Source organism: Bos taurus, chromosome 19, assembly GCF_002263795.3.
Source record: "Bos taurus isolate L1 Dominette 01449 registration number 42190680 breed Hereford chromosome 19, ARS-UCD2.0, whole genome shotgun sequence".
In the NCBI taxonomy this organism is placed as follows: Eukaryota; Metazoa; Chordata; class Mammalia; order Artiodactyla; family Bovidae; genus Bos; species Bos taurus.
The window spans coordinates 22,430,063-22,450,000 of record NC_037346.1 but is presented as its reverse complement, the minus strand read 5'-3'; the positions used below and the strand labels follow the sequence as shown (position 1 = coordinate 22,450,000).

At 50.8% G+C, this 19,938-nt stretch overlaps 1 protein-coding gene across 1 annotated transcript in view; it reads right to left on the bottom strand.

Moving 5' to 3' along the window:
• Positions 1-9,130: 9,130 nt before the first annotated feature.
• The window catches only part of RPH3AL (rabphilin 3A like (without C2 domains)), a 139,478-nt gene continuing 128,670 nt past the window's right edge, over positions 9,131-19,938 (bottom strand). Inside the window, 4 exon segments of the mRNA NM_001035494.2 lie at positions 9,131-10,249; positions 12,230-12,268; positions 12,271-12,376; positions 13,865-13,978. Of these exon segments, the coding sequence (NP_001030571.1) occupies positions 10,246-10,249; positions 12,230-12,268; positions 12,271-12,376; positions 13,865-13,978 (263 nt within the window). The 3' untranslated portion in view covers positions 9,131-10,245.

Sequence of the window (19,938 nt, the reverse complement as noted above, 5' to 3'; positions counted from 1 at the left end):
ACCCGCCTCTCCCCTCCCTCTGTCCGATCCCCCTCCCCCACTCTCTCCCTGGGTTTCAGCATAAGGCAGCCTGGGGGGTGGGGCTGGGCACTTGCAGGTCAGAGTCCTGGCCGGCTGCTGGGGAAGGGACAGACAAGGACACTAGAGCCTCGAGGCCCTTCTCTGCAGGCGACAGTCTTGCCGGGGGCCCTGCCAATGATGCCTGGCAGGGCCTTTCTCCCCAAATGGCCTGGGCAAGGCCAGTGTCAGGTTTTCCTTTAATCTCGTCCCTCCCGTGTGCAGAAGAGCCTCGGCTGGCCCTTGAGACGAACAATTGAACCGACTGGTCACATGTGTTTTGTAAACAGTTGGATCTTTCTGTGTCTGCATGGGGTTGTGTGTATGTGTGTATGTGTGTGGTGTCTATCTCCCTGGCAAGGGCCGCTCCCAGGGCTTTTCGGGCTTGTGCCCGGGATACCTTTCCCACCACGGGGCCCTCTACCTGGTCTCCTTATGCCGGAGGCTTCTTCTCCCTCCCTGGGGGCAGAGTGCAGGGCCAGGGTGGCCTGGGGTGGAGGGTCCAGACAGGTCGGTTGGTTTCCAATGGCTTCCTTCGTGCTACAGAACCAAATAGAGAGAACAGGTCCGAGGGAGCCCCTAGGTTGGCAGTAGGGGTGGGGATGATATGGGCCCCACTCCTGTCCCCTGGGACTTCCCATCTCTGTACCCCCGGGACCTCTGGGGAACACAATTAGAAGACTTGTTGAGTCCAGTTCTCCCGTCTCATACGTGGGCCGGCAGCAAGGCCAGGAGTGTTGGTGTTCGCAGGTCGCCCCTCAGCAGAATGTGAGGATCCTACCTGTCAGGCCTTGACTGTGGATCTGGCCATACTATAGGGTCTGCACCTAGAAACAGCAGCCAGGCCAGCCAGGACCTGCTATAGAATTCGCAGGGCCCAGTGCAAAATGCAAATGCAGGGCTCCCTGTTCAACATTATCGAGAATTTTGAGACAGGGACAGCAGACCGTGAAACTGAACCTGGGGCCCTGGGTGACTGCACAGGTTTTGCATGTGCCCCCGAGACCAGGACTGAGGCCAGTGCGGCTCCAACCATTGAGGAAGCAGCTGAGGCCTTGGGGTGACTGCCGCTCCCCGTGCCACGAGCCGCAGGGGACGGAGAGGCGAGGAGGACAGCAGAGCCTCATGCGCTGCCAGGGGCAGTGCAAGATGGTGCAGCTGCTGTGGAAAACAGTGATGAGTCCTTAAAAATGACATGTAGAATGACTACACAATCCAGCAACCCCGCTTCCGGAAATACTCCCAAAAGAATGAAAAGCCGGGTCTCGAACAGATCCTTGTGTATCTACAGCATGTATGGCATGTATCTATATGTTCATGGCAGCTTTCCTCACAATAGTCAAAAAGTGGAAATAACCTAACTGTCCATCAACAGGTGAATCAGGTGAATGGATAAGCCACGAGACCTATCTGCCTAGTGGAATATTATTCAACCATGAAATGAGACTAAATTCTGACACAGGCTACCAGATGGATGGATCCAGAAAACATGAAGGGAAATAAACCAGACACAGAAGAACAAACACTGTAAGATTGATGCCATTTACGTGAGGTACCTAGAGTTCAAGTTCATAGAGACAGAAAGTAGAAAGAGGGTGCCAGGGGGTGGGGACGGGAGGAATGGGGAGTTAGCCTGTAACTGGCACAGAATTCTCCTCTGGAATGATGAAAAAGTTTTGGAGATGATGGTGGTGATGACTGTACAACCATGTGAATGTACTTAATTATCACTGAACTGCACACTTAAAAATGATTAACATTCACGTGATGTGTATTTTACCACAATAACAAAGAATAAAAAGAAAAAAGGAAAGAGGGGTGGGTGGTGTGGGAAGACAAGACAGTTGTGGGGGGTTGACAGCTGAGATGAGCTGGGGGCTGTGGAACTGCAGCTCCTGGTCCTGGAGTTCAGGGGTCATGTTCAAGGTGTGGCTCCCATAGCCCCGGGGAGGAGTTGTAGGTCAGTCCAGATAGGCTGGATCTGACTCCAAAAGTGCTGAGAGGCTACTTGGTTGATGGAAGCTCCTGGAAACCCTCTTAGCTAAATGCATGGCCTGAAAAGACAGCTGCCTCATGGAACCTATTCAGGGTGTCCCGATAAGGGAAGACTGAAGAGAGCATGGGGCATTCTCAACCTCACTGGGCTGGGGCCACGAGACTGTGTCCAACATGGAGGCAAAAATCTCTGAGCACTGACTGAGCTTTGTTCTCGTTTGTTTATTAGCAGGAAAATACCCTAGTGGGACAAGGGGCTGACTTTACCCTATTCATCTAGAAGTTTCTATCTGTGCCTTCCTTTCTCTGCCTGCATCGGGCTCCCTTCCCATCAGAATCCCGACGTGTTCTCACCAACACCCACCCTCACCTCCTACCCCCCCAGCATGGTCTTTGGCATCTGCCTGCCCTGCATTCAAATACAGGTATCTCAATGACCCTGGGCCTCAGTTTCCTCTTCTGCAAAATAGGTGGGTGAGGATCCTTAAAGCTTGCAGCAGGTGCCTGACTCAACAGATGGTGGCCATGACGGTTATTACACAGCAAAATGCTTCGTCTCTCCCGGGCCCTGGCTCAGTGGAATTGAGGGCTCTGTTTGTTGTCAGCAAACAAAGTGGTGTGAGGAGGCGGGGGCAGTGAAGGAAGAAAGGGAGGGCACTGCCTGGGGTATCTCTGGCCGGGCAACTTTCCTCTTTGCTGCCTGCTGCTCCCCAGCACTCAGCACTCAGAACATGCCAGAGACATTTCGCTGGAGAGGCAGAAAAAGAGATTGCAGGCTTCTGGCAACACCAGAAAGTGGGCATTTTCTCGTTTGGGAAAGATGCCAGCCCTCACCCTCTGTGGGTGGAAGTGACTCTCACCTGCTGAGCCAGTGGATGCTCTTTGCTCCAGGGCTAAGGAACAGCTAGGGGCAGGGCCTCTGCCTGGGGCTGGGACATGGCAGCAGGACTCAGTTCCAGGCTTGTCTCCTCCTCCAAAGGGGCTCTGAGTTTTGTCTGCCAACCGGTCATCGTCATCCACTCCCGCTCCCTTGCCTGGGTCGGCCTAGGGGTATCAGTCCAAGGAGACACAGGTAAACGGGTTCTGCTAGATTCATGCGTCTCAAAGTTGGTCTCCCAGCGGGGAGTGTCAGCATCATCTGGACTTAAAAATGCACATTCTCAGCCCCTCCCTGGACCTCTGAGTGAAGCTCTGGGGTGCGGTCCAGGGACCTATGTTCTAACAAGCCCACTGGGTGATTCTGATGCTGCAGGAGGGTGGGGGCTATGTCCCTTTTGTCTACCACTGAACCTCAGCCTCGAACACTGCACTTCACAGCCCAGTAGCTGCCAGTCAATATTAGGTGGATGAACTCTTGTTCCCCAAGGGGAAGAACATGACCATCTGCTGGGCCTCAGGGTCGATGCAAGCACCGAACTTACCTTCTTACATCATCTAAACGACTCCTGAGGCAAGCGCCACATCTGAATCCTATAGGAGTCATGACTAACAGCAGTGGTAGGAGTTTTACATGTGCTTTCAGGGTTTTAAGTTCCACAACAGCCCCATGAAGGAAGTATTATCCCCATTTTACAGATCAGCAAGTAGAGACAGAGCAGTACCCATAATTTCAGGAACTAAGTAGTAGGGCTGGGATTTGAAACCAGTGTTCAAAGTTCATGAACTTTCCACCTACATGTGGCCTCTTTAGGAACTACTTGGGCTATCTGATATTTGGGACAAATCAAGTCACTTCTGCACTCTGTAATTTTTACAGATGGCATAGAACCCCCTCCATCCCTAGCCACAAGAGTCTCATGTCCAAAGGTTAACTTGTGAGTTGGCTGCCTGAAGACTCAGAAAGCAATCCTTTCATTTTTATAAAGAAAGGATTTCTAGGTTCCCAAACAGCCCACAAAGAACCCTTGACTCCTGGCAGCTCCCAGACCCTGGTAGGGGGTTCGGCATCCATGTCTGCCCTAAAGCTGAGCGCTTCTGGGTTAATATGTGATGAAACTTCTTCAGGACCCTATCAGCCCTCTAGGAAACACATTTGGGATTCAGCCTGGAGGCTGCAGGGGTTGGGTCCCTTTCCTGGACTAGGTCTGGTCTGGGCATGGGGTTCTAGTGGGAGCTGAGTGTGGTGGCTTGTGCTACATCAGGTCTGAGGGGTCTAAGGGGGTGTTGGTCCCAGCATGGAGATTCCTGAGAGCTGAGGGGTAGAGGCAACAGGTCCTTACAGACTGGATATTTGTACATAGGGACCTTTGGGAGCTGTATTTTTTCTGCCAAGCAGGTCCTCATCGCCTCCTTATTTACTTACCTGCTATGGCCTTAGGGCTCTCACAATGGGTTTATCCTATTTGATATGTATTTTTCCATTAAAAATTCCATTGTTAGAAATGTAACACCTAAGGGGACCAACATCCCCTTAGACCCCTCAGACGTGATGTAGCACAAGCCACCACACTCAGCTCCTACTAGAACCCCGTGCCCAGACCAGACCCAGTCCAGGAGAGGGACCCAATCCCTGCAGCCTCCATAACACACAATTTAAAAATTATCCTGGGGGAATTCCCTGGTGGTCCAGTGGCTAAGATTCTGTATTCCCAATGGGGAGGGGGGCCGGATTTGATCCTTAGTCAGGGAACCAGATCCCACATGCCACAACTAAGACCTAGCACAGCCAAATAAATATAAATAAAAAAACATTGTCCTGCAAACTTTATAAGGTAGGGCAACAATCCCCTACTCCACTTCCAAGTCCCTCTCTTGGTAACTCTTAGAGCTCTTAGCCATCTCCGCTGGTGTTTACCTTTGTACTGAAATCTGCTGCTGATGCTATTTCTTGATCTTTCAGTTTTGTATATTATATATCATGATACAATCTATCATGATATTATTTTCAGTCTAACACAGGGATGCCTCCTGTCTGTGCATCCTTGTGTGCCTTATCTGCCCTCATGCTCTGGCTGGCACTAGCCCCTGACTGCAGCTATTGCCAGTATCCTGGGGACTCTCTTTGCCCCTCTCCTGTGTCAGCTCCAGTTTCCTGAGGCTCCATATCCTCTTTCCTGGTTTTCTCCCTTGTTTGGTTGGAGCACATCCTGTGGTAGCTGCCTGAGAAAGAATGTATGGGAGGTAAATTAAAAAAAAAAAAAAAAAAAAGAATCCTCACAAGTCTGAAAATATTTTCATTCTACCGTCATTGAGATTTGGGTGGATATAAATCCAGATTAGAAATCATTTCCTGCCAGAATTCAGAAGATACTTCTTCACTGTGTTCTGGCTTCAAAATGTGATTTGAGAATTTCAAAGCCATTGTAATCCCTGGCTCTTGGTATGTGACCTGTTATTAATCTTTTTTTTTTTTTTTTTCCCCTCTTTGGAAGGTTTTAGAATTTTTTTTTTAAGATTTTTTTACCTGGTGTCCTGAAATTTCATAAGGCTTGCTCTAGGGGGGCTTACCCAGCAGTCCAGTGGTTAAGACTTTGTGTTCCAATGCAGGGGGCACAGGTTCAATCCCTGGTCAGGGAACTAAGATCCCACACACACCATATGGTGCAGCCAAAAAAAGAAAAAAGGCTTGCTAGAGTTCCCTAAAGTATTTTTTTTGTCTCTGCACTCCTCGCCACACGCAGGATCTTAGTTCCTCAATCAGAGATTGAACCTGCACCTCCTGTACGGGTAGCATGGTGTCCTAACCACTGGACTTCTAGGGAATTCCCATGTTTCCTACATTTTTTATTCGGAAAGACTTCAGACATATATAAATAACACAAATATAACATATAATGAAATATTATAAATATTACAAACCCACCAATCTATCACTGAGATGAAGGAAACATTACCAGTAAAGTTGAAACCATTCCTTATGCCTCTTCCTCTCAAGATGTATCTTGCAATCTGTTGTTTATCCTTCCTATGCGTTTATTCTTCCACTGCATAAAATATATGTTAATACATAACATTTTTGCATGTTTTAAAATCTCCACATAGATGGTGTCATAGCGTGTTTATTTTTTTCTGCCATCTGTTTCTTTGCTCAGCATTGTTTGTGAGACTCATCTCTACTGAGAGGGGCATGTTTGACTATCTCACAATTTATGGATCTTTTCTTCTGTGGATGGTATTGAGGTTGTTTCCAGTTTTTAGCTAGTAAAAAGGTACTGCTCTAAACATCCCATGGATATCTTTTGGAATTCACAGAGAAGAGTTTTTCTATAGGGCAATGATTCTCAGTTCTGTCAGCACATAGAGTCATCAGGGGAGCTTTACAAAATCCTGATATCAAGGCTGGGCCCGAAATTGATTAGACCAGAATCTCTGGGGGTGTGTCCAGCACGAGTGTGTGTCAAGCTCATCAGGGGACGCCAATGCACTGCCAGTGGTGACCACCACTGCCCTGGACCACCGTGCGGTCTTCCAGCCAGCAGCGTCGGCATCATAACAGAACTTGATAGACAAGCATGCTCAGGTCCTGACCCAGACCTGGTGGGTGAGAATCTGTTTTAGCAAGACTTTGGGTAACTGCCCCACAGCTGCAGGCCAGGAGCATCTTCATCTACAGGTATTGCCACTCGGCGGCTCACGAGGGTGGCGGCTGGCCACACGGCTGTGGTTTTAAGTCGCTGTGCCCTGCACTTGGCAGGTTCTTTCTCTATGGAAGTTCTTTTCCTTTGGTTCTGGGAAATATTCTTGTATCATTCCTTCCACAATTTTCTCTTTTCTGTTTCTTGGCTTGCAATTCTTATCAGTTGGAATCAGACCTGCATGGATCTGATCTTTTGGTTGTCCAACTGTCTTGGATTTTTCTCCCTATTTTAACATCTCTTTGTTTCAGTGTTTTACTGTCTAGAAGGTTCTCTCCCATATTTCCATTCCTTATAATGCATTTAAAAATTTATGCTATATATATATTTTTTTAATATTTGAGAGCTTTAACACTTCCTTTTAAAAAATGACACTTTCTTCCTGTCTCATGGACAAATACTTTCAGAGGAATGTCCTCTGACCCCTTTCTTCTGTGTATTGGAGTCTCTGTATCTTTGGCTGTTGGTTGTAGTCAATTGCTGGTGCTCCTGGCTGTTGTCACTGCGAGTGCAACACAGGAAAGCTAACAGGTAGCTCCACGCATGTGGGCAGGGCTTGGGACTGCGGGCCCCACAGTAGCACCTGGGTAGAGACTGGGGAATTGTCAATTTCAGGATCTGTCGATCTTTTCTCTTTACTGGGCTTCCCAAAGAGAAATTCAATAATGTCCTGTGTTGGGGGTGGCTGGATGGGGAACAGGCCCAGCTGTTGGCCAAGGAAGGGGGCTGATGGTCTCCTCCATTAACTGTTGCCTCACCCCAGCCTTTGGCTGGGCTTGGGGTTCCCAAGCCAGAATTCTTCTAGCTCAGCCTTGGCCAGCTGTAAACCATCTTCTACCAGGGTCAGAGAAGGGCGGTCACATGCCATCTGGGCTTGGGTCTAACCACGTCTTCCAATCGATACTATTTTCACATCCATCCTGAACTTCCACTTTAGGGATACCTGGTCCCTCCGTGTTCGAAGCATTTGGAGGATTCTGCAGAGCTAACTGGCTTGTTACCTGTTGGCTTTCTCCCTTGTAGACATTTCAGGGGGTGGGAGAAGCTGGCACTAAGCAAGTTTTACTCTTCCATCTTCCAAAGTTTTAGACCTCTCTTACACACTGCTGCCGCCTTTGTTGTTGTTCAGTTGCTTAGTCGTGTCCAACTCTTTGTGACCCCACACTGTAGCACGCCAGGCTTCCCTGTCTTTCACCATATCCTGGGGCACACTCAAACTCATGTCCATTGAGTCAGTGATGCCATCCAACCATCTCATCCTCTGCCACTCCCTTCTCCTCCTGCCCTCAATCTTTCCCAGCATCAAGGTCTTTTCCAACAAGTTGGCTCTTTGCATCAGGTGGCCAAAGGATTGGCGCTTCAGCATCAGCATCAGCCCTTCCAACGAATATTCAGGGTTGATTTCCTTTAGGACTGACTGGTTTGATCTCTTTGCTGTCCAAGGGACTTTCAAGAGTCTTCTCCAGCACTGCAGTTTGAAAGCATCAATTCTTCAGTGCTCAGTCTTCTTAATGATACAACTCTCGCATCTGTACATGACTACTGGAAAAACCATAGCTTTGACTAAATGGCCTTTTGTCGGCAAAGTGACGTCTCTGCTTTTTAATATGCTGTCTAGGTTTGTGAGAGCTTTCCTTCCAAGGAGTAGGTGTCTTTTAATTTCATGGCTGCAGCCACTGTCCGTAGTGATTTTGGAGCCCAAGAAAATAAAATCTGTCACTGCCTCCACTTTTTCCCCTTCTATTTGCCATGAAGAGATAGGACCAGATGCCATGATCTTAGTTTATCGAATGTTGAGTTGTAAGCCAGCCTTTTCACTGTCCTCTTTCATCTTCATCAGGAGGGTCTTTAATTCCTCTTCACTTTCTGCCATTAGAGTGGTATAATCTGCATATCTGAGGTTGTTGATATTTCTCCCAGCAGTCTTGACTCCAGCTTGTGATTCATCCAGTCCGTATTTCACATGATGTACTGCGTATAAGTTAAGTAAACAGGATGACAATATACAGCCTGGACATACTCCTTTCCTGATCTTGAACCAGTCTGTTGTTCCATGTCTGATTCTAACCGTTGCTTTTTGACCTGCATACAGGTTTCTCAGGAGACAGGTAAAGCCATTTTTGTAGTTCATGCCATTTTCATTCCTTTAGGTCATTTTGGTGGGGTTCAAGAGGCAGAGAACATACAAATGTGTTCAGTCCACTGTGTTTAACTACAAGTCCTTGTCCATTTTACAAACATTTCTACACATGTACATATAAGTTAATATAACTCATTTTGATTATTTATACGTATACTTAACTTTTTATCTTTACATCGATGGCTTTGTTTTTCAACATTAGGTTTGTGAGTCCTTTGAACCCACGCAGATCTAGCTTATTCCTTTCACTGCAGCTTAGCAAGTGTTCCAGCAACCACTGTACCACATTTTTTTCCCCATCCGTTTCTCTACTTATGCATTTCAGACACACAAATGATTGTGGCCTTTTGATCAACACACTGGCTCAATGCAAATCTAATCTTTATTGTTTTTATTCTGAAGCATAACTTGTCACAGGGAAACAGGACTTTTTTTTTTTTTAAAAACTGTCTGCCAGCAACAAGGGCAAAAGAGCTCATAGTAGGGGGTCTGAGAGCCTGGAGAGGAAGGCCCTTCAAGGCCCAGGCACGGGGCAGGCAGGCAGGATGGGAGCGTGTGGGTACCACACACGCGCGTGGGCACGTTCTCTCTCCTACAGGAAGGGTTTTCCAGAAGCATCGCCTGCACCCTGAATTAAGTGTTTTTCTGCCAAACCGAGCCTACTGAAGAGGAGTGAATTAATGGCTTAGGGAGCTTTGCACCCCAGCAGGGAACTCAGCTGAAGGCTGCTCTTCAGTGAACGAATTCACAGTGTTCCCCAGGACCCTTTCCAGCTCCACCAGCCCCGTGGGAGGGCTTCTGAGAGACCTAACAGAGAGCCAAGTTCAAGAGCAGATCCTGGGCCAGGAGGGAGGTGACTGTATCCATGTCTGAGGGCTGCAGCACGAGGGGAAGTGGGGGTGGACCTCTCCTCCCACCTCCACTGGCCTCCTCTCTGGGGGCCACGCTCCTCGGGGAAGGGTCACCCTCAGGCCTGGATGTCTTCCTCCACGAATACAAATATGGAGAAAGCCCCACCTCTGAGACAGCAGTGCACATTGGAAGGCCCCACGGGTGGGTCTGAAGGCCCTTCCAGTACATCCGAGATGACAGCAAACTTAAAACGAACATGGGAGTAGGCTGGGGAGTGGGAAGGGCAATAAATAAAGGTCAAGGTGGAGTGGAGTGGCTGGGGCAGGGGTTGGGGGCTCCCAGGAAAGAAGGGGTGCAGAAAGGCACTGGGCCCGGGGGAGCAGACTCAGCCCCCCAAACACTGGTTTGTTGAGTTAGAGATCACGTCCGACAGGGCTGGCGGCCAAGGGCTCCAGGACTGGTCAGGAAGGAACCGGGAGGGGTCTGGCTCCAGCTCTCTCTCTCCCTCTCTCTCAAGCTCTTCCACTGGAAAGTCTGCCCCGTGCACCAAGCACACCTCTGTCCAGGGCAGGTGGAGGGGACCGTTGGAGGCCACGTCAGCAGCGGGGGCTGGCCCAGGTGTCCCTTTTACCTTTGAGAGAGAGAGAGAAGAAAGGCCACAATAGAGTGAGCAGAAGCAGAGTCCCCAGGGACAGTGTCAACTTTGGGAATGAAACGCAGGGAGGTGGACTCCTTGCTGGAGCGGCCTGCACCTGAAGCAGCCACCCCCTCTGAACTAAGTGGGGGAGTGCTGGGGAAGGCTGGGGCTGAGCCCTGGGCCAGCCCTGCTCTACTGCGCCGAGTCATTGCCGGCAAGTCGCCCACTCCCTGTGCTCCAGTGTGGCCGTCAATACCGGGCTAATCAACACAGGTGATCCTGGGATGCCAGCAGGAGCAAATGGACATGAGAGGGACCTTCCTGGTTGTCCAGTGGTTGAGACTTTGCCTTCCAAAGCAGGAGGTGCAGGTTCGATCCTTGGTTGGGGACCTAAGATCTCACGTGCCTTATGGCCCCCCCGCAAAAAATCAAAATATAAACAACAGAAACAATATTGTAACAAGTTCAATATAAAAATGGTCCACATTAAAAAAAAAAACTTAAAAATAAAAATTAAAAAAAATGGATGTCAGAACAGAAAACCTTCCAGGCCAGTCCTGTCCAAGTAAAACTTAAGCCCTGGAACCCTGTCTATGTGCTGGACCACACGGCACATAGATCGTCGAGTGGCCACTGGACATGTCCTGAAGACCTATGCAGGTAGGTACCCCACGTGGAGCCTAGAGCTTACCCTCCCTGCAACCCGGGAGGGACACAACATGGTCCCCACTTTAGTGATAATGCAACTGGGTGCCGAGAGATCAAATATTAGATTGAACCCTATGCAACTGCCAATCTTTAACTATTTTTGACCTACAAAAATACAGTTGCATGTGGTTTGACCTGACGGTTTGCCCAGGTTCCCATGGGTGTGGATGGCAGAGCTGAGGCTAGAGCTCAGGCACGCTGGATTCCAAACTGCCCTCTGTGGGGGACTGCAGGAGGCGAGGGGAATGTCTGCGGCGCCTCCCTCCCTGAGACCTGCCTCCCCATGTCACAGTCTGACTCTCTTTCTCATGCTCATAATGAGGGGGAATGCGGGAAGGGGAGGGGGTGGCGAAGGAAGAGTGGATGAGGGCTCCCACGGGGTTTCCTGGTGGGTGACTCCACCCCACCAGGCTCCCTCAGCCGCCCCCGTGTGCGGCAGGGGCATCAGCTGCTCTGTTGACCCACACAGCGTGCGCCTGTGGATCCTCTGGCTGCGGAGGCACTCAGTCCAGCTGGGGCTTCATTCTGGAAGGAGGCCAGGGGCCAATTCTGCATCTGCACGCTTTTCTCCCACTTGAGAGTGAGGACCCCCTTATCTCCCGACTGCATGATGGTCCCAGGCCAGCTGGGGCAGGTGGGAGCTTGGATTCTTGCCCTTGGCTCCCACACCCATCAAATGGGGATAATAAGCCCCCTGACTCCTTGGCCAAGAGAATGAAAATTGCCTTTGGATGTGCAGGGTGGGCCGGGCTCCACAGGTCCCGATTTCACCCCTCTTAGGATCTGGGACTGCTCTGGCCTGGGCTCTGTTTGGGGCAAGCTGATTCAGCTTCTTCAGCTATGTGGTAAGTTTCTGGAGGTCTCAGAAACTGTCCCCCACCACACCCGGCCCAGGCTGGGCATACCCTCTGGTGGACAGTAGGCGTTCTCAGAGTGGAGTTCCTGTGACTCTTACAGGGACGGTGAAATACTTGGAAAGATTACATTTTATAAAACTGAGGATGCTAATAACTGCTGAGAACAGACAGAGATGGTCAGCCTTGAGATCTGGGTTCATTGTGGGCAGGGATGGGTCTGGCTCGCCTGGGTTCCCCCAGCACCTGGCACAGCGCTCAGTGAACGGGGGGAATTGAAAACATCCCCTAGCGCTCTCCAGTGTTGGAGCACAGGTGAGGACGAGGCAGGCTACGTGGAGGGGAGCAGCCCACAGGGGTGGGGGACAGACGGGGAGGAGGTGGGCGGGTTGGAAGGTGGCTTGGTACTCACCGGGGCCCTCTGGGTCCAGCCAGGGTGCGGGGGCCCCCCGTGGGTCGGCAGAGCCTGTCCCGGTCTCACTGGCCAGGCTGCTCTGGCTCCCCGAGAGGCAGCTGGCTGGGCGGGTGGGCCCCATCTTCAGTGACTCCACACTTCCGCCTGCAAGAAGACCCCGTGACTGGCTCTGGGTTGGGCCCTTTGGGCCTTGAACCGAGACAGGGAGGAACTCAGCATGGACAAGGGAGCTGATCTAAAGTCTCCTCATTTGGAATTGTGACTTGTATCTATGGGACTGTCTTCCAGAGCCTCTCCCCCTGAGAATAGCCACCGCCTTCTCCCCTATTCACATGGTTGCCATGGTCTAGTGGGACCCCCACCCTTTGGCCGCTGCTGACTGGCCCACAATCTTACAAAGACAACTGAATGGGCCCTTGGGTCATTTAGCTAAGGAACAAGTAGTTACCCACATGAAAATGGGCAGTGCCCTTGGAGAAGGAGCATGTAGTAGGGGAATTGTGTGTATATCTGTTAATGCAGCAAGAGGGACATTCACTGCTGCCATTAGTAACTAAGGAATCCTCATTCAGACACAGTTGTTAGTCCCTGCCTGCTGAGAGCAGAGATGGGATCTGCAAGACTCCACTCTTTCTGTCTCCTGGACCCGCTTGGTCACAGCTGAGAGTTGGTATGAAGAGAAAGGGTGAAGGCTATGGTGGTGTGGACAGGGACAGAGGTATACAGCCCGCCCCGGAAACCGAGGCTGGCAGGTGAGCTTGCTCCACATTTTCCTAAGAGAGAATCTTCAGCTTAAAGGGGACTAGGAGGTCATCTGGTCCAGGGACAGTTTAAACCCCATGCATCAGCCCTGCCTACTGACACTGATCACTCAGAAAACTCCATGGAGAAGGATTCTAAGGCCCATGTCAGGCTCTTTGGGAGAGAGTATCATGATCAACTAGTAATGTCTGCCATGGGCACAGGAGTAGAAGTAAAAGTATGTGTGCCAGGCATTTGGCATCCCTTATTGAGTGCAGATGGCCACTCCTGCAGGAATGCCTTCCATATCAGTTCTGGCAGGAGATCACCCAGCTTTCCATTTCTTTTCAGCTTGGGGCAGTTATTGAAAAGCTTTCTTCTTATGTACTAAAAATCATCCTCCGGAAACATCTTGCAAATATCCCAGTTCTAACCTCTGGAGTAACTGTGAATGAAGCTGGTCCTATTCCTGGGAAGGCCCTTCATGTGTGTAAAGGAAAATGTGCCCCCGGGCCTTCTCTGCATGTACACCTGAGCCTCCCTTCCATCTGTTCATGGTGGTTTTTTATTTTTGGCTGCTCTGTGCAGCTTGCGGGATCTCAGTTCCCCGACCAGGGATTGAACCCACCACAGTGAAAGCCCAGAATCCTAACCACTAGACCACCAGGAACTCCCTTTTCCATCTGTTCTTGAGTGGTGCCAACCCTGTAGCTCCCAGTCGTCGCAGCCAAAGGCCCACTTTGCCTCCTGGATCTAGAACTGTTCCACCAACCCCCACCGAGGAGCTGCTGGGAAGCAGAGGCCACAGGAGGAGGAGAGCCACTGCCCTCGGGGCCTGGGAAGCAGCAGTGCGGCTCCCTGCACTTCCTGTCAGCTGAGTCAGTTGCTTACCTGACTCGCCCCAGGGCTTGTTGCCTTTCGGGTCCCTGACCCCAGCGGGCCGGAGTCTGTCATCCAGGCTGGAGGAGCTGAGATCAGAGTCGCTGTCGCTGTCGCTGGAAACCACTGGAAAAGAGACACCAGCACAGGAGGTCACCCCCCACTGGTCACTGCCAGCAGGAGTTTCTGACAGAGGGGACCAGGGCAGGCCTCCTCCTCCTGCCAAGACAAGATGGCATGGGACCTCTGCCGGTCCTGGTGTTTGGAGCATGGGGCTGGCAGGGGACTCCTTTCTGCCAGGCAGAGAGGTGAGTGCCGGGGCAGCCCATCTCCACATGTCACCCCCTCCCTGGGGCTGGATCAGAAGCTTCTTGCTGGGAGGAGCCGATTATCTGCTTTGGTGCAGGCCCAACTACTCTGAAGCATGCACTTGGCAATGCTTAAAACCATCCAGTAATGCCCTGCAGGAATAATTCCAGTCCTCGCTGACCTGACAGAGGGCTCCAGGCCCCTGACATTCACTAACTAGTAGAAGCTTCAGAACAACTCTGCAAGATAGGAAACAGCATTGTCCCCATTTCCCAGGCAAGGAAACTGAGGCCCTTGACCACAATGGGATGCTTACTCTGGTGGGCTGGCTCCACAGACTGTGTTTATAACCACTCTGATTCCACTGGGAGAACTGAACTCGGAGCCAGCAGGTCTGGGCTCTCATCCCAGCTCATCCAGCAACTCCCAGTGGGGTCTTGTGAACGCAGAAGGGAGCCAGGCTGGTGGGGCTGGAATCCTGGGAGAGGGTAGGGGAAGGGGAGCTCCCATGGTGAACACCCACTGTGGTAGAAACACTCTTTTCTGGACTAAATGGGACCATATTTGGCTGGTTAGTCAACAGTGGGAGTCATAATACAGGATCTATTCATACATTAAACACTCTATTTTCATTTTAAGCATAGAAATGTACATCCACTTGCCAATCTTTTGATGTAGGGCTTGGGTGCTTCTTCGAGATCAGCCCACATGGTCTTTCATGTCTAAACTGCATCTATATTGCATTGCCTGTGATTCCCAGATTCCATTTCTTTAAACTGAAGCTGAGCTTAAGTGGCTCCAATGGTAAAGAATCTGCCTGTAATGCAGGAGACCCCAGTTCAATCCCTGGGTTAGGACGATCCCCTGGAGAACGGAATGCAATCCACTCCAGTATTCTTGCCTGGAGAATCCCATGGACATGTAGCCTGGCCGGCTACAGTCCATGGGGTTGCAAAGAGTCAGACACGACTGAGCGACTGACACTTTAAAGACACAGCAAAGCAAGAGCCCAAACTCCCACCCTTCTCTACTTCTTTAGCCTCATCCCCCACAACTGCACAACCAGCTCTTCTGCCTGAGGCTTCTCCAGCCCCAGGCCACCTGGAGCTCCTGCCAAACTGTCAGCACCTCCTGCAGGGACTGGCTTTCCTCTCCCCAGAATTCCCTGCCTACCCTTCTCCTTCTGGCTTAGTTTGGGTACCACCTCCTCCAGGAAGCCCTCTATGGTCTCCATCTGGTTGGCTGAACACGCTGTGTATTCTGTTACACCTGCAGCAACCAAACTTTCTGCTCTAAGCGTTGTGTGTGTGTTTTCCCCCAGCAGACTTGGAGGTTCCTGAAGGCAGGGGCCAAATCACATCATGACTGAGCCTAGCGTGCTTTTCCCACAGACCTGATCCTGGGGGTGGGGCAAGAGGGGTGCTAACGGTTTGTTTCCAGCTTTGCCTTCCTCTGTCTGCTTAAGGATTTTGATCTTTCTGCTGTGTTTCTCTCCTCGCCCTCAAGGCAGAGATCTGCTTTGGCTTTTTGGGCTTTCCAGATCTAGAATCAAAAGGAGATGGAGACTGGAGGGGTTGGGATCCACACGCCCGCCCCATTCGTTATATTTGAGAAATGTAAGTAAAGGTCTGACTTATTTTGCAATTGCTTTTTAGGTCCCAGACTGGGTTTCTTTGATCAAGAATCCACTGAGACCTGATTTTATGGGCATTCGTTTTATAAGCAATTACGTATTTTTTGACTCACACACTGACTGACTAACCATCAACCCTGTGGGTCCCCAGACAAAGGGAGTGTGAGGGCCAGGAGTGAGCAAGCATCTCTCCTTTGGGGCAGGTGCAAAGGGATCTGGAATATTCTGCCCCCGCCCCCAGCAGGAGGGTGTCCAGCAGCCTGTTAGGCAGTAGGAAGTCCCTGAGGAGAACACAGTGACTGATCTCCACGTTGGTTTTCTCATCTCTCTGGTAGAGATGCTTACTCCAGGACTCTTGCCTGAAAAATCCCACAGATGGAGGAGGCTGGTAAGCTACAGTCTGTGGGGTCGCAAAGAGTCGGACACGACTGAGTGACTTCACCTTCACCTTCATTCCTTCTTCCTGACTTGGAATGTTCTGTCTGCCCCATGCTGGATATGCTGGATCTTTGTAATTCTAGGGTGGAGTGGGAAATATGAGGCTGGGGCAGCAGGGGATAGCGAGACATGACATGGGGCTTCATGATATGGAAATAATACCTGGATCCTTTGGTGCTAATGAGCAGATGCCACAGGGCATGACGTACCAAGAGCTTGAAAGAGACGATGGGAAAGGACATCCCAAGACTCCGGGTTATGGTGGCCAGCCCATTCACCCCATTCCTTCACTCTGCTCCCTGTCCTGCCATCTGTGGTACCTGGTCTCAGTGTTGGGTTGAGAGTGGGCTTAAGTTGCAAGAATACTGCTGAGCTATGTTGCAAGAGCGTGTTTTGCTGGGCGGGGTATGTCTCGTCCAAAGCCCCAACCCTGGAGGTGGGGCTCAGGTAGCATGTTGCCTGGTTTCCATATGGTGCCTATGCCGTGCAAGGTTTAGAAAAAATAAACCTCCCCAAGTGACAGTCAGTGGGCTTGTTCTTTGTCTCCTTTTATAGAACCCCAAGGGCCATAGCCGTGGAAGCGGGGGAACAGCCCTGGATGACAACGAAGCTCACAAAGGTGTTGCAGAGCAGAGAAGCAGCCAGCCGAGGCCGCGTTCCTTTTGAATGCATCTCCCTTGGCTCAAGCATTGCTGTTCATTGTGTCTGGGATTTCAAGCAGGGGGCCAAGCCTCAGCTTAGAGGTCTCTGTGATGCAAACCCAATCCTGTTTCTAATCCACTCTAATAAACCTCACTCGAAAGGAAGAGCCCGAGGAAGTCGGCAGTGTCGACACCTGGCCTTGGCACTTACTGTCATTGGGAAAGAAAGATGCTGAAGAGACAATGTGGAGAACATCCCTGGACGCTGCCCAACGCAAATGCTGTCTACCCCAATTCTCCTCCAGCAGCAAAGGAAGAAGTTTTTCTTCCTCCTCCCCCTCCAAATGTCGCTGTAAAACCCAAACCTTGGTTAATTTGCCATTCGATTGCTGTTGCCACCTTTCTCTCTACACGGCAGCTGCAATCGTAAATCTTCCAGGTCTATTAACAAAGCTTTTAGGCTCATAAATCTTTTGGCCCTTGCTCTTCCATCCTCAAAACACTCTGTGTGTCTGAAGGCTGATTTTTTACCTCTAATTCCCCAAAGGCTGAGTCTAGGATGGCCTGGTTGGTGACAAGTGCTTGTATTCTGCCCACGCTTGATTTTTCAGGTTGAAAATGGGAAAACACCAGGGAGAAGACTGTCTTGATAGCTTCCCCAAGAAGGAGGTGTCACCAAGTGGATTCACTGGAACTCTGCCAGGAGGCAGGGAGGAGGCCCCCTGCTGCAGTGGCCCGGGCCCCTGGACCACTTGCTTGGGGACCTGGCATCCCTGAGATTTTCCCATCATGCAGGGCTGCCCCACTCTGCCTGGCTCTCATCAGCAGCAGCGGACAGCACCAGCGCCAGCCATGCTCACTTCTCTGGGGTTTTTTTTTTTTCTCTCTTGGATGGATTTGCAATTTGATTGTCACCATGGAAACTCGAGTTTTGGTACATGAAAGTGGGGGGAAGTCTTCCCTTTTGGAAAGTCTTTTCCAACTGCTGCAAAGAACATGTGTGGCAGCTGCTGGCTTGTGGAGAAACCTTGCCTGCAATGGTCCAGGGGACAGGCAGGATGCTGGCTATGTGACCTCATAGCCCTGCATTAGGATTTAGGGAATCTGTTTCCTGGCTCTGATCTGCCAACCTCTCTCTTTGTGACCCTGGGGGCACCTCTCAGGGCTTCACCACACACAAAACAGGCCGACCTAGACAGCCTAGACACTCTGGGTCTTGAATCCTAGGATTCAACTTCAGATCAGCTTTGTTCCATCAGTGGAGAGATCCCAGTGCCCCTCTCTGGCTGAGAGGCAGGGAGATGTGATTTCTGGGCCACACGACATCCGCCTGCCTGGCACAAGGACAACCAGCAGCCTGTGAGCTTGGGAGGCCCTTGTGAGTTGCTGCTGCTCTGCTTGGAGGCTCCCAAAGCCCCCAGAAATTATGGGAATTAGAGAGGAAGAGATATTTTCAGCAAACATTCTGCCAAGGCAAAGCAGATGGTGGAAAATTTTGCACGCTAAAAACAAAAAAAACCCCAACTTTTATTGTAAAGGAAAGATAAGGCCCCGGGGAATGCAGAGGCATCCCCAATTAGCCTTACCCAGCCCACCAGGCTGGCGCGGCTGCAGAGAAGAGTCAAAAAGATGTCCCCACGGGGACAGGTGATGGCTGTGCCACCCGCAAGTGGGGCCAGGCTCATAGCCCGAAATCCCACCAAGATGCCTCCCACGTCTGGGGCTCCGTTTGGCGGCAGCAGGAGGGAGGTGTGGGGGTGGTGAAGAGGCACTGGCTCTGAGTCAGACAGACTGTGTCCTGGCTCTGCCACTTGCCAGCTGTGTGACTTTGGGCCAGTTCCTTCACCTCTGTGCTTGGCAGGCTCACCTATGAAAGGGGGCAACGATGGATCCTTTCCTGGGTTATTGTGAGCATTAGCAGAAATAACACAGGCCATGTCTGGCATATGGCAGATGCTTGATAAAAAAAAAAATAAATATTTATTTGGGGGGCATCCTGAACTCATGGCCCACACCATCTGGCATGGGGATGGCTTCTGGACTCAGCATGTTCGATGCCCAGGCCAGCCTCACGGGGGTGGACTCTCCTTTTCTAGGGGAACTCAGATTTCCAAGTTGTGCTTCATGAGACATTGAAGGCATTGGTACCGTCAGAGTCTGTCTGGAGGCTGAGCTGGATTGGAACTCAGGACTATCTGTGGCTGGAATCTCTACTCTTTCTTCCTCGCTCAGGATGCAGGGCATCCCTTGGTCTGGGCTTATCCCAAGGGCTCTGGGCCCCTGAAGGCAGGCCAGTTCATCCTCAGTCCCTTCAACATGCTTTTTCCCATCAGGCAGGAGCTGCCATGTGGGTGAGAAAAACACCCAGTTCACTCCCAACATCTAGGGTTGAATACTGGCTCTGCTTTGGACACTTCTAGACAAATACCTTAATCTCTCTGAACCTCAACCTTCTCATCTGTCCAATGGAGACGATAACAAACACAGTAAAATAAGATCAAGGAGGACGCAATGCGCTGCGAGTTTAAAAAGCTATTCGAGGGACTTCCCTGGTGGTCCAGTGGCTAAGACGCCTCGCTCCCAGTGCAGGGGGTCTGGGTTCAACCCCTGGTCAGGGAACTAGATCTCATATGCCACAACCAAGAGTTGGCAAGCCGCAACTAAGACCTGGGGCTGCCGTTCAGTCGCTCAGTCGTGCCCGACTCTCTGTGACCCCATGGACAGCAGCACGCCAGGCTTCCCTGCCCTTCACTCTCTCCCGGCGTTTGCTCCAAGATCCCATATGCTGCAACTAACGATTCCAGTCCTGCAATTAAGACCCAGCACAGCCAAATAAATAAATATTGAAAAAACTATATGAGCCTATAAATTTTTTTCAAAATGAGATTCCAATTCGTCCTCTAGGAACCGACCCAAATCGTGCCTGTGTTGGAAAGTTTCTCTCGCCCAAGGACGGAAGACAGCCCCCAACCCTGCTCTTCCTACACCTGCTGGTCCCTCTCACACACTCCCTGGCATTACACTGTGTTTCCTACAGATGCCTGCCTTGACTTGCCCAGTTCTAC